Below are 14,135 nucleotides of genomic sequence, written 5' to 3' on the forward strand. Positions count from 1 at the left end.
GGCAGCGAATCCTGCACTCGCTTCTGCCACTGGAATATGATCTGCTAATATTAGTGAAAACAAGAACAAAAGGATAATGCAGCCAGCCCTGTGATTTGAATCCAGCAGATAGTGCGAGCTGCATTCCAAGCTATAACCCTGGAAATACAGTGTTTAGCACAGCCTGTGTTGCAGATTCCAGTAGGGCCACCCATTTTTGTGACATTCAGAAAATTCTACGGGACAGCAGGGGGTCTGAGTAGCTCTAAATGCCAGTAAGGAGCTAGAGATGCTTTTAACCCCAGGATATAAATCTCGACCAGGCCCTGTTCTGTAATGCCAGTCATTACCTTCTGTAGCTGTTCAGTGGTCTCTGTGAAGTGATCTGAGGGGCTCAGGGTGAGAACTTCCTAACTGATGTGTCCGTACTGCCACCGTGGTGGTCCTTCTGTCTCGCTCGTACTCTCAGCAACTGCACTGCCCTTTCTGCTCCGACAGAACAGCCCTGGGAGAGAGGGTTGAAAAGCTTGTTGGGATCTTGCTTTTGCTGCTTCCATTGCCAGTCCAGTTTTGTAAGTAAGTAAGAGACTATCAGGTGCAAAAACATTAACCTGAAGTGCTCCCCATTTATTCCAAAATGTTGGGCATGAAGGGATAAATTCAGGCAAGCCAGGAATTCACACTGATCCTTTGTGGAGAGGGCTTTTTTGTTGCTGACTTTGAACCCCACGACAGTCTGGGTCTGCAGCCTTACCAGTCAATGCTGTGTTTTGTGACCTGGGTAGAGTACAAGGTGGCATCTGACTGTCCGGAAAACTTTGGAGGAGGCAAACTCCTTCAACAGAACTAGCTGGGATGAGACAAATGAGCAATAAGTTTTCTTCAGCAACAACACCCACCGAGCAGTGAAGTTAACACTGTTTTGGGGACTAAAAGCAAAAAAATATCTTTTTCTTAGCACTGCAGCATGTCTTGGCCTTTCCACCCTCCCAAAGCAGGAATTGAGCCTGCTGGGAAGTCCCCACTGGGAGTAGCCCCCTCGTTTGCGGATGTGCAAGGTCAGCACAGTGTAAGACGGCAGAGGCTAAGAGCCATCATCTTTGGCCTGGTACCAGGTAACTAACTGCCTGTCCAAAATGCTCACTAACACTGATACTGCTGACTGTATAAACCCTTAGAAATACCTTATGCAGCCTCAGCTTTTGTAAAGGCTTTCACAGGGTGTCCCTGGAACCTTGGAAGAAACACTGTGGGACGGACAAGCACCCGACTTGGTAAAATCTGAATTCAAGGGGAACCATCTCACCGACTCCAGTAAGAAACAGGTCACAGTCTTGCACCTGCCCTCACCGTACCCAGCGCTCACCTATCCCGACCTGCATCGTGATGCATTGATGGGCCCCATAAGGAAACACTTCATGTAGTGAAGAAGGTCTCAGTGTGTCTAGAAGTCACAGGAAAAACATTTTGGAAGGAAGGGGCAGATATTGAACATGAATGTACTATCTGGCCACTTTTTCTGCCAGAGTGCCTTAAAGCCGTTGTTCTCCATTCATTTTAAAACTACACATACAGTTTTCATGTTATTGTAGCATCAAATAATCAGTCCTAAAAATAAAAGAAATTGTACCACTTCAAACTGTAGTACATAGAAATCACAAAAAACTACATTCACATTATGTTAAAAAAGTTTCCTTAAACCCACTGAAGGAAGAAGATAGTGCCAGGTACATCCTGCAACCCGTGCTCTGGCACTCAGCACTTAGAATAAATTAAAGCATGGCTTACAGCCATAAACTGACCAGCGCAGCAGCCAGGCTGAGGGATGGCTTTTGGGTCATTCTCTTCATTCCCGATACTTAGAATTTGTTTCAAAGCGCCCTGTACTTCTCATACCTTGGAGTACCTCTTCACAGCGTGTAAATTTGTTATTCCCAATGTACAGGTGGAGAAACCGAGGCATTTGCTGGGCGCAGGATTTGAATCTAGAAGTGTCTGCCTCAGTGCTCAGCTGAGGTCAGCCCTCCTTTTGTGGGTTGAAGCGAAGCTGTTAACAAGACAGTTTTCAAGATAGTTTCATTTCTTTTGCTTGTTACTGTAATATATTACAAAGAAAATGTTGGAACAAGGTCTTCTACTGACATGCTTCTAGGGTCAGAGGCTGCCTCTGATTTAGAGAACCCTGCAGACAGATCCATTAAAATCCAGCTGGTTACTCAGAGCCCATAACACAGAAACAACTCAGGCAAATCGGGCCAAGTAATGTTACCGGTCCTAATCATACACAGTCCCCTTTACTGTCACCCTGCTGTAGAGGAGAGCAGAATTTGGCCTTCGGTACAGAGCGGCTCCCAGAAGTCAGTGCCGGCGTACGCAGAGCTGCCCGGGCACGGGCGGCACAGCCCTGCCAGAGCTGAGCCCCTGTGCACCTCCAGTACGGATTGGCGGCAGTAACTGTTTGTGCATTACGGATCCGTAACGCAGAACGCACAGTGAAAAGCCTCTGGGTAAAGCTGGAAACTGTGCACATAAACCAGTGGCTTTTTATATCTCGTGTATTGGTTTTGTGGGTAAACAGCCTGTAAAATTGCATTTTTGAAATATAAATGTTTTCTTTAGTTACAGCAACACATAAAAGCGCTGGGAACCAGCAGACATAGCTCCTCCCAGTCTTGGAATTCGCAGATGAGCAAATGGGTTTGTAATACCTTCTGCCCCCAAGCCAACAACCGAAAATTGCTTCATTTTGCTTCCCACTTTTCAGCTAGGAGGAAATGCTTCTGGCCAGGCCGCACACCGCTGCGAACGGGGCTGTTTCGGGGCAGAAGTGCTGACAGAACCTTAAAGACAGCAACACCAGTAGCAAACACTGGTACCAGCCAAACGCATGGGTGACAACGCCCCACCGCGCTTGTAGATGGACAAGCGCATGCTTGTGCACTTTGCAGCACTAGGATGCAGACCCCATCAAAATCCACCTGAAATCAACAGGAAAGACATCCTTTGACTTCGATGGACTTTGGATCAGGGCTGTGACAGGGTTGTGTTTGAGCCCAAAACGCTGTTTGTATTTTCTGTTCTCAAGTTTTTAGTCAGCTCTGCTCTTCTGGAGAAGAACATCTCCAAAAGCACGGTGTATCCCCCTAGGCTGTACGCAGGAGAAACAAGGCAGCTCCTCTGCTTAAGGCAGCCTCTCCTTTGCAGAACTCAGTCTGAATTTGGAACTGCTGCACACAGCGTACAGAGGCAGAGAGAGAATTAAAATACAAACCAAGCAGCACTTCAGTGGGTTCGTGTGATGGGAAAGGGACGCTGTAAAAACGACATGCTAAAGTTGAATGCATCAGCTCTCTGCCTCTCCTCCGGTGATTTCAATGCCATATTTGATCTGCAGTTAACATGGCCTTTCAAAATCAAATCATATTCCATTTGGTTCATAGTTTACCTATACAATAGCTGGTTCAGGTCTTACAGACTGAGTAATAATGGGGTGAGACATGAAACAGACAAAAACCGCTTCATTTCCATGCTTCCAGTCAAACAAAGAAGTGCTTGCAACAGCAAGAAAATAAGCCATACTTTAATTTGGCGAGTGGGAAGAGGAATTAGAGAAGTCATTGTTGTTCTATGATTCAGAAGTCAGTAAGCAGAACCTGGTTAGACTGTCACCACGCTGGAGGATTAAACTTAACATGAGTCCCTGAAAAACAGCACTGAAAGAGTTCTGCTTTGAAAGTGGTCTGAGACTAAAAAAACATTATCCATGATTCCCCTTTCCAGCTTTATGAACACAGCTTGTTCATTTAAAGTTAAGAGCTGCAGAACAGGCACTCTGCCAAAAGACAATGTGCACTGTCTCATAATTAATTCAGACCCATAGTCAGAAATTTTCACAGCTCTGGAAGAGAGCCCCATCCTGTTCCCACTTACATCAGTTCTAGTGACTTCACTGGAAGCAGGCTGATGCCCATTATCTCTTGACAAAAGCAAGCAAAAATAACGGAAAAAATACAGATTTGGGTACGTCTGAATGCTCGTTCTAGTTCAGTATTTCACGCAGCAACAAACAAACCAGAATCACCCCCTCATCATGTTCCCATTAATGACTGATTATTTGCAGGGTCTTCCCTGGGACTTGTTGTGCGGATTTACAAGGGAGTATCGCTATTTAAATTCTTCCTTTTTTTAGTATGTAGGACAGGGTTTCCATGTGCTGTTACCACATAATACTGACGATGGCACGAGCGGCAGCTGTGCAGGGTGATGGGATGGCATGTGAGTGCACGTTTGAGCCTATGTGGAAATTGGTCGGCTTTCAACTTCTTTTGGGACCTGCCTGTGGAACGAATCCGGGAGCTCTGTGCATGAATTCCTTACGATTTTTGTGATGAAGTTGCGTATGTATTTATGATACCAGTGCAATGTATCAGAACCACTGTGCTAAGTACATATCCTAGGCCCAGTCTGTTTGCTTTAACGTTTCTCATCCTCTGATGTTTTTCTTCTTTTATTTTTACGGTGCTCGACTTTCTGGCAGTGGCTGCCAGCTGAAATGAAGTGACCACCCTTGTGCCGGGATCGCAGCCTGACAGGATGGCGCATCCTCATCCACGGTTATCATTTACTTACAAACAATGCAATTCCCATCCCACCTCCAAAAACACCCACAAAAGAAAACCTCTGTTCCCTTTTTAATTATGTATCTTTCTATCATTACGCTCAGGGGGTAGACATTTTAAAACTCCTGCTTCGGCCACTTGTGTTTGAATTGTGAGGATAAGAAACATTCTTTTGTATTTGGCCTTACGAGTGGGTAACTGCATTTGTGCATTTTTCACCTCTGCATTATAATGTTGACCCTTTTTTTATTTTTATGTATTTATTTATTTTTTTTTAAGAATCTCATCGGTCTTGTAAGAAACAGTAAAAAGACCCTATGCTTAAGGAAGCAATCTATCTTCTGTTTTACAGACTTGCTTTTAAATAAAATATTTTTTGTTGTTTTGCAATTTTACTTCCATGATCTTTTATATGGAAACCCTAGAATATCATTAATATAAAAGTCTGCCTAGGCTACCACTTCTCTATAATATGGCTCATGTAGTCCTCAGTGGGCAAGCGTGCTTGCTCTTCGGTCTCTTCCTTGGGAAGTGCTTCATTGGACCGGTGAAGAAGCCGCTCTTCCCGATTCTTTATCCTCTGCTCCATCCTCTCTAGCTGCCGTTTGTACTGGTAGCGCTGTTGGAAGAGGTCCTTTGCATAGTCATAGAGCTGCATGTCCAAGTCATTGAGCTCCTCAATCCTCCGGATGGTGTCATTATCCACCTCCACCCCTCCTGCCCTGGTACTGTTGTACTGCATAAAGGGCCGGATGAATTTCAGATTAAAAGTTCTCTCAAACAGGTACTGAGTCTTTCTCTGGAACTCTGTCAGGCCGAAGAAGGCCATGTCTTTGAGGTTCTTTTTTGCACTCTCCAGCAGGATCTGTGCTCTCTTGTTCTCTGGGATGAAAGACATGTTGTAGCAGCCCACTAAGCTCAAGTCAGCCAACATCCTCACTTGGCGGTTGTTGGCCAAATTATACGGGCAATCCATGAACTCCTGCAGCGTGCAGCCTGACCAGTCTGTGCCTTCATAGCATGAGGGCAGTTCTTCAGGAGTTGGTGTCCTGCCATCACACATGTGCAAGGAGGTCTTCCAAGTAGCTCCTCGTTGGACGTGACGCCATTCGCTGAGATAACGAGATACGGGGTCTCTCAGCAGTGTGATGTAGTAAAATTTTCTACAAGAAGAAGAGAAAATAAAATAAATATTCTGCTAGTAACAAGAAATATGCTTGGCAAGCTGAGATCTAGTGCAGATATCAAAAAGACAAAAGTAAATCAGCATCCCAACACCCATTCCACTGTACTCTTGGATTATCTTCTTCTTGCAATATCTCATGCAAAGTAGTTTATACAACATTAGACCCGTGTTTCTCTTTCTCAGTGCCCAGCATTTTAGTCTTGCCAAGTAGTAACACCGGGACGTCCATTTCCAGCAATAGACTGCAATGTCAGAACAAATTGTTAGGATTCAACCGATCTACCAAATTCAGAGATGAACTGTGACTTTAGGAGCTGCCTGGCCTTTCACACGACCACGCGCCCTCTGAAGCAGCCAGGACTTGCTTGGCAGAACAGCCCAGCAATTGCTCTGTTTATGAGCCAGGCCTATCATTTTCACTTCGTGCAGGTGCTGACCAGGACACCTACTGCTTGATTGATCTGGCTGCCTAGCTGAAATTCGGGAGTGTGCACCGAGTTGCAGGGTAACACCACAGGAACGTAAGTGAAAAATAATGGGAAACCAGGAATGCAATATGCTTTGTAGAAAGTGAAGGCATGAGTTGCAACCAACCAGCAATAGTAGCAATAGTTTATTCTCATTTCAGCTAATCTGCTATTGATTAGACACACTTCTGATACAGGAGACTAGAAAGGGTGAAAAAGCAAGACAATCAGCAGGAACGCACCTAGCGACATTGGGCATCTTGCTCTTCCAAGCTTAATGAAGTCCCCAACAATACAAGCAGTGCCTTGAACTGAAAACATGACAGCTGCCTTGTACAAAGAGACCCTCCAGCTTCAGCCCACCTTGAGCCTGGATAAAGTTCTGGGATTGACAGCAATGGCAGTCTGTAATGACCCTCTCCAGACAGAGAGAAATGGGCCTTTTTTCCCCTGGCTTCAGTAGCCTGGGACTATGGTGTCTCCAAGTGTTTCTAGAACAAGGAAATACCTTCTCTAATTGCTAAAGCTGGCAGGGAATTAAATCCACATGTGCTCCCAGCACAGGGGGCTGTGCGACACTGTGCACAAACGAGAACACCTGGCTTTGGTGGGGTAATGCGCGCATGCTACTGGAAATATTTCATATAGAGGTAGTAGTGGATTCATTTCCCCACCAGAAATGCATCTTTGGAATGCTGCTATGGCTCGCTGCCCTGCCGGCACGGCTTGGGAGAGCTGAATGTGATGGACGTTATGAGGGTACTGCACAGTGTTTTGTGGGAAAAAAAAAAAAGTCTAAAAATTCTGCTTTGGCTAATATTAACACACCATATTTTCCTAGCACCTTCAATATTATTCTTTCTAGCAGTAACTTAAATTACTGCAATAAGAGTAATTTAATTTTAAGAAAATACATCTAAGACGTTGCCTGGGAAGTCTGATTTTAAGGAATGTTTGCTTTCCCAGTTTTTTATTAACTTGCTGAAGGGTTGTTCCAAAGCAGTAAATTTTTGTCTTTCCAACAATGGCAATGGGTCTCCACTCAGGCTTCAACTCCTCTCCTGCTTTCTGAATTCAGAACTAGGGCTGGTAAAAACATTTGCTATTTTTGGAACCTTTTCCATGTCTTTTCATAGCGAGGGTATCACACTGTCTAGCAATACTGTCTAGTGCTGTCTGTGTACAGGGAGAGGGGAGAAAGAAGGGGAACAGAGTGCATAAGAGAAACACATTCCTTAAATTTACCTCTTTTTCCTTCATTTACATTGCAGCCTGTAATGACTCAACTACCCAGACTGAGATGCAGCTATGGTTTATACAGACAGTGCTAAGAAACCTCTAACAGATGGGGATAAAATATGACAGTGGAAGGAAAAGGAAAGCAGCGACGAATGCCAGATGTTCAAGCGACAGATATTGATGCTAAACACCACCAGCATTTTTTGACTTGTGAACTGTAGTGGACTTTTTATTTACACCAATGCAATCCAAAGGTGGAGTTTTTTCCTGAAGCAGGTTGAAGCCAATTATCATTATGTGGCTTACAGAAGCAACTAAAGTTTCACCTAAGATCAGGGACTCATTTGTGAGGTATCCAAAGACACAGAAGGAGCTGATTCCTGTCCAAACCTGCAGTCTGTACAAGTATGGCTAGGGAAAAAAAGAAGAATTAGTATCTGCATTTTGTAGACAGGGGGAATAACAAACGTTAAATGATGTGCAGAAAGTCAAATGGGTGTTTGTGGCAGAGCTGGAATGAATCTGATTCCCGTAAGCCTGAGTTTCGTCTTCCCTCTCTCTATCAGTTTAAACTTTAGGAGTCTATTAGTAAATCAGATTAATAAATATCATGCAAAGATTCTAGGGTCCATTGAAACAGAGACAGCTTCAACAGGACAAGGATTGAAAGAAGGTTAAGGAGCAAGTGTTTCTTTCTTCATATGTGCACTGTAAGAGCTGTTATCTTAGTTGAGGCAATACTAAGTATTTTACGATGAGTGACGTCTCTTTAGGATTCACCTCAGTGAATAGAAAGCATAGGAAAATCGGTTACATTTTTTTAAATTATATCAAATTTGATGTGCTGCTTTCCAGGTCTATCACACAGAAAAGTCCTTGAAGGAGGGAAGCTGGCCTCCTAATGTGGAAACAAGATATATCTTTGGAAACTGGAATACAGGCAGCAGAACCAGGGCCTTGAGGTACTTTAGGAAGCTGCCACCCAAAAGAGCATAAATTAAAACCAAAACAAAACAGAGATTCTTTTTGCAATGCAGAAGAATATGTTAAACTGCCTAAGTTGAGATGCATCATTGGCATACTGAAAGTTATGCTGTCAAACCTGTATTTAGCTTTCTAGAAGGATATTGGTTTCCGAGATACAGATTCACTCGGCTCTCAGGAAAGTGAACTGCACACTTCTGGGAATACTGGAGCCTCAGGAACCAGAGAGATGAGCCACTTTGATATTAGATGAATGACCATGGAAGTATTCACCCAAGGTACTTCCATTCTCAAACTGTAACTTGGGGATGGCCTTTAAGTTCAGAGAAAAGTTTGGTATCTCTCTAAAGCATCATCCATTAGCAGCGTTGTTATTAACATCGCGAGCCAGAAAGTCGGGGGAACTTTGCGCCGGCGTGGTTGAGAATACAGGCAGTGCCACTTGTCAGCAGTGGCTTGAAATTTATGAGGAACCACATGACTAGTAAGTTCTCTTTTGTCATCAGAGATAAAATAAACCCATAAAATACATGCAGCTGTGAGTGCCCTTCCTTTCAGCGTGGTGCCCCAGACAGCTACTTAACTTAAGTATTCCTAAAGGCTCATTTCAGAAGTGTGGTCTTCTCCTAGCCCAGATGGTTCCACTCAATACTGCCTCATAAAAAACCCAAACAGCCCTAGTTTGGTCATGCAACACCAAGTCTCACTGGCCTTCCTGGAGTTAACAAGCTTGAGCAAGAAAAATGGACATTCTAGTTAGTAAGATATTTCTTGTCTTTTTCCTCCCGCGTGAAGCTGGGCAGTACAGCATTACTACTCTTGCAGGCTCCCCTTCTACATATCCGTGGGTTTTGTGATGCCCAGGAGGACAAAGAAAAGCAGATGCCAAAGTCACACCTCTGCCTTTCCTTGCATTATTGTCCCTGGCGATCCCAACGTGAAAATCCACTTGGAGCTCCCTGGGCAATTTGCAGCTTCAGCGTTGCAACTCGGATTTGCATGCAACCTACACAGCTTCATCTGAGGAAGGAATCACTAGCGTATTTATTAAACAGAGCAAAATGAAATCATGTTTTTGATATTCAGCCCTGTATTAGAACTGAAGTTTCAGGGAGAAAAAAATCCAATATTCAAAAGGAAGGGCAATCCTGCGGTTGTAGTACATGAATGAATTCAGGACATTTGAGTGTATGTCCCCCTTCTGTCAGAATTAGCCTGTGCCCCAGACAAATCTCTCTCTGCCTCTGTTTCCCACGTGTGAAGGGCTGACAATGTCTCCTTTGTCTATTTTGGCATTTCAAAACATAACATCTTTTGGAGCAGGAACCGTCTCCTTCAATGATTATGCAAAGCCCCTGTTTCAGCATGGATTGAGGTCAGGGGACAATAGTTAACTTGAGGCATATTTTCATGACACAGGCGTCAGGGGCACTGTTGCCCTACAGGATTCCCACCCCGGACCTCTCCGGCCCATTCTCACATAGCAGCACAAAGCAGCCTTAGTTTTGCCAGCAGAGGTTGTTTTTTTGTTTTTGTTTTTGTGTTTTTTTTTCAGGGCCATGCTGCAAATGCAGTCACTGAGCAGATCTGGGTTAAAAATAACCCTTTCTTGCAGACATGAGGGAGTGGCTGAAGCCCCCATTTAGCCATATTCTGCCTTAATTCCTGCGAGCAGGTTCCTCAGCTAATGAAGGGGAAATGAAACCCTTCTTCCTCTAAAAAACAATTCCTTCTCTTTTGCTAATAACCAGTCAACATAACTCTGATAAAGTGACAGATTCTAAATATGACGCTATTATCTCTCTTCAGTTCATATCCATTTATGCTTTCCTCCACTCCTATTCGATACACCCTTCTTCCTTCCCACTGCTGGTTTCGAGAATCTGCCAAGAACGGCTTATTTGACTGTGCAATCCCCTATTCTTTGCTGTGATTAAATGCTTTCCTCCCACACAGCAAAAATATCTTATTTATATTTCTACAGGTTCTTCACTGAGCTTTCAAGCATCCCTCACAGGAAAAGCAAAATCTATAACAAGTCCTTCTTGACTACTGTGGTGGCCTTCCATCAGATAAAGAGCAAAATAAGGGTAGCCACTTCCAATCATACATGCTTCATGCCGCCTGCCAGGAGGGGGAAGGGGAAGGAAGCTGCATAGGTCAGCTTCAACCATATAACCCCAATCTGTCAAAGCAACATGCCCCCAGGCTACAATTTTTCTACTGCTCAAGAAAAAAATAATAAAAAAATCTTTCTGTGTCCTTGCTGAATTAACTGAACTGAACAGGGTGTCTGCCAGCTTGCAGGAATGAGAAACACTCTGTTTTGTTTAAATGAAGTAGTAACGTCAAATTTCTGGCTGATTTAAGGCATCTTTGCAAGCCAAGCCCATGTATTTATGCACTCCTCAAATCATTTGTGAGGGTCCTTATTCAATTCATACTGGCTTTCGCTGTAAATAGTTTATCTCTAAAGCAACTGGTGACTTTGCCTGCCACCAGCGAAACGAAAACGTGCACCTATCCTGTGGGGACCAAGGAAAGAACTAGAGCAGTCGGCACCCCTGCTGCGGTCACCCCAACCCTCGCCTTACAGAGACAATTAAGGGGACTTTTAGGTAATGCTTATCTCCACTAAAGGAGCAGTTCCAGCAATGACTTACAGGTAAATAATTAGTAAAGATGAGTCAGGTGTCTCTAATGATGGATGAGCTGAGAATGTGGCAGATGACAGTTTATAAGGAATTTATATTCTCATTATAAAGTCATACTAGGCGTTAGCTACAAATAACAGATGTATGAAAAACTGGTTTACTTTCTGCACAGAGCCACAAAATGACCTTCTGCTACGGTGGGAAACTCGGGGGTGCAGAACACTGTCCAGCCACCCCACCACTTGCTTCAGTAGAAGTTGTCTCCTGCCTTGTTTTCCACCAGTACACCAAACCCCTGCTTGCCACTTTGCAAGCCCAAACTTGGAAAGACTCCACATATTTCCATTTTTACTCCACAGTCAGATTTCTTGCATAACGAAACACACTCTCAGTTAGAGATTGGAATTTAATATATGTACAATGATTACTTCCTTTGGTAGCAAATAGCCCTAATTTTCCTCAGTCTATTTCCTCTCATCTGGTGTTCATTTAGACTCTTCCTGCATTTCACACACAATAAACTCTTCAGCCCTCTAAAAGTCATAGAAAAGAAAGAAAACCCCAAACAAACAAACAAACAAACAAACAAGTCTCTTCTGTCCCCTATGTTTAAATAAAGGTTGCCACAGAAAACACCAAAAGCCAAGAAACGTAACAGCAAATCCAATCCTCCAGTACTCAGACTGTGTGAACACCTACACCAACGTTTTTCTTTTCCAGTAAACGAGGGGGGTGCCTTTCCAGCAAGTCAGTGCTTGTGTTGGTAACCGGTTTGTTTTGCACAATTGTGTTTGTTTTGCCTGCCGGTCTCTGCTCTTGGGACTCGGCTGTAGCAAGAGATAGGATGTCTGGAAAGGTAACAGCCATTACGCAGGCTCCGCTCACCCTCCAGCTCTTCACTCAGGGACTCTTCCCAGGGTCCGACTTCACCATGGGCCACTTCCCGATGCCGCTGACAGCCCACTGGGAGCTCCCCCCTGAAAACAACCCTCAGACTGCTTCAGGGGCTGGAGGCAGAAGAGAACGCTCTCGTACTACGGACAAATTGACATGCTTTTCTTCCAAACGGAGAAATTAAACTCACAGAATCTCTCGGCTGGATGCAATGTCAGCACGGGTTTCTAAACACACCAGGGTGGGTTTCAGCGGGTGAAATCGGGTGTTTCAGTCCAGCTACCCCGTCTTGTAAAGGAGCAGAGTCGGAGGCTACGCCCTTTCACAATTTGGCTGTATTTTTGAGAGCGTTTAAACAAAAAGCTACTATACGAATGCCTGTGTGTGGATGCTCCAGAAACCACTAGCCTGCTTTTCCTAATCTCAGGCATCTGCAAAGCGGAGTCTCACATGTCACACCAGCTCCAAGAAACCACTAATACCTGACCTGCACCCCGGCTCCCGATAAGGCAAGGGGGGAGTAAGAAGGTCCGTTCTTCCAGAAAAACTTAAATACAGTTCAATACAAACATATATTTCTCCATTCCCAAGAAAGGGGTTTCAAAGCAGATTCTGGAGTCTGTGGAAGACCCTGCTGGGTCTCAGAGCTTTGGATCCTCGCTGACCTGACATGCCTAACTCCCTCTGAAAAACAGCACAGGGTGCGAGCACCAGAAAAAAAAAAAAGCACTTCTATAGCTGGCAACATTTATATGGCTTTTGGAGCTGCAGCCTTACTACTGCCCTTCCAGTTTGCAGTTACTGGCCAGGAGTATTCAAAATCCTCTTGGGGAAAAATGGATTATAAATGGAAAAACAGAGCGAACTCGAATTCCAGCAGCTACAACAATACTGGCTGAGGGTGTAAGTAGATCTGTACCGAATTTCAGAGTGTAAGTGAACCTCAGATTATTTAGGTCTGGTCTTTTGGATTTAAATAGCTGTAGAATCAGAGTCTGTTACATATTTCTGTCTTTTAGCAGGAATTAAAGTGTGTTATATCCATTATATACACACTTTAAAATAGCAGTCCTATTTAACAGTGAGGTAAAAAAAAGAATTTAACTGAGTAGGCATGCATGAAAAGCCACACCTCTCTTTTTTCCTCTGTATATTTCATAAAACGTGGAGGATTTTGAATGCTTCCCAATCCTGGCTGATGCAGCCTTCAACGTACCACGAACGGTCACGCTGCAGTGCCAGCAAGGGAGTGTGAAGCTCGTGTGTCTGTGTGTACCCGCGTGTACCCAACACAACACATCTTTCTTGCAAAGGCAGGAGAAAAGATCAGAGAAGCTGTCAGTGAAGAAGGAGCCAAAAGAGCAAGCAGCAGCTCAGGTATTTCACAAGAGGAACAACCACCCCTCCGGACACTCAGAACAACTTTAAACAAAAGTTGCCCTTTTGGTGTTCTGAGCCACAGCTTTAGAAACACCGGACAGAGTCAAACACAATGGCAAGGGCCTTCTTCAGCTCAGTGGTGGAGAAACCCACAGACATGAAACCAAGGAAAAGATCAATGTGTGTGCTTGACCCGGACACCCTGCAGCCATCCAGCCTTGGTTTTGGAATCTGATAGGAGCGATAGTGCTGTGTGTGCCTCTGCACACATGGTGGCTGCAGCGCAGTAACAGCGTGGTGTGAGACGTCTCTATTTGAAGTTGACCTACAAAGAAAGGTAGGTCTACAAAGCAATAGTTGGAATAGTTGGAATACTATTACGTATATATTCCTTTTACGTAGATACTCCTTCGGGATCATATTGGCAAAGGCTGCAGAGCTGGAGAGGATGTACAAAGGACAAGTGGGTGAAACCATCGTTTGTCAGAAAGCTGGGAGGACGCATGTAGCCTTGGTACCCACCTTGGGGGTGGCAGTATGATACAGATTATTCCGTGCTGATGAGATAGATATGGTAATACGAGGGAGCATTTTATGCCAGGAATCAAAAGCAGCATCAAGATAGGTAGGGTTGGGTATTAATTCCTCTGAAACCATCAGAAATGGATGCTTTCAGGATCATTATCTCCATAAATGAAATGAGGGTGCGCTTTTACCTTAGATCTCAGTGTTG

At 44.2% G+C, this 14,135-nt stretch overlaps 1 protein-coding gene across 2 annotated transcripts in view; it reads right to left on the reverse strand.

The window, feature by feature from the left end:
* Nucleotides 1–5,052: 5,052 nt before the first annotated feature.
* HS6ST1 (heparan sulfate 6-O-sulfotransferase 1) overlaps nucleotides 5,053–14,135 on the reverse strand; it is a 188,304-nt gene continuing 179,221 nt past the window's right edge. For both annotated transcript variants that reach the window (XM_009989019.2, XM_086618445.1), the window contains one exon: nucleotides 5,053–5,761. In XM_009989019.2, the coding sequence (XP_009987321.2) occupies nucleotides 5,053–5,761 (709 nt within the window). The remainder of the gene's footprint in view (nucleotides 5,762–14,135) is intronic.

The sequence above is a fragment of the Tauraco erythrolophus genome, chromosome 11 (assembly GCF_009769465.1).
Source record: "Tauraco erythrolophus isolate bTauEry1 chromosome 11, bTauEry1.pri, whole genome shotgun sequence".
Taxonomy (NCBI): Eukaryota; Metazoa; Chordata; class Aves; order Musophagiformes; family Musophagidae; genus Tauraco; species Tauraco erythrolophus.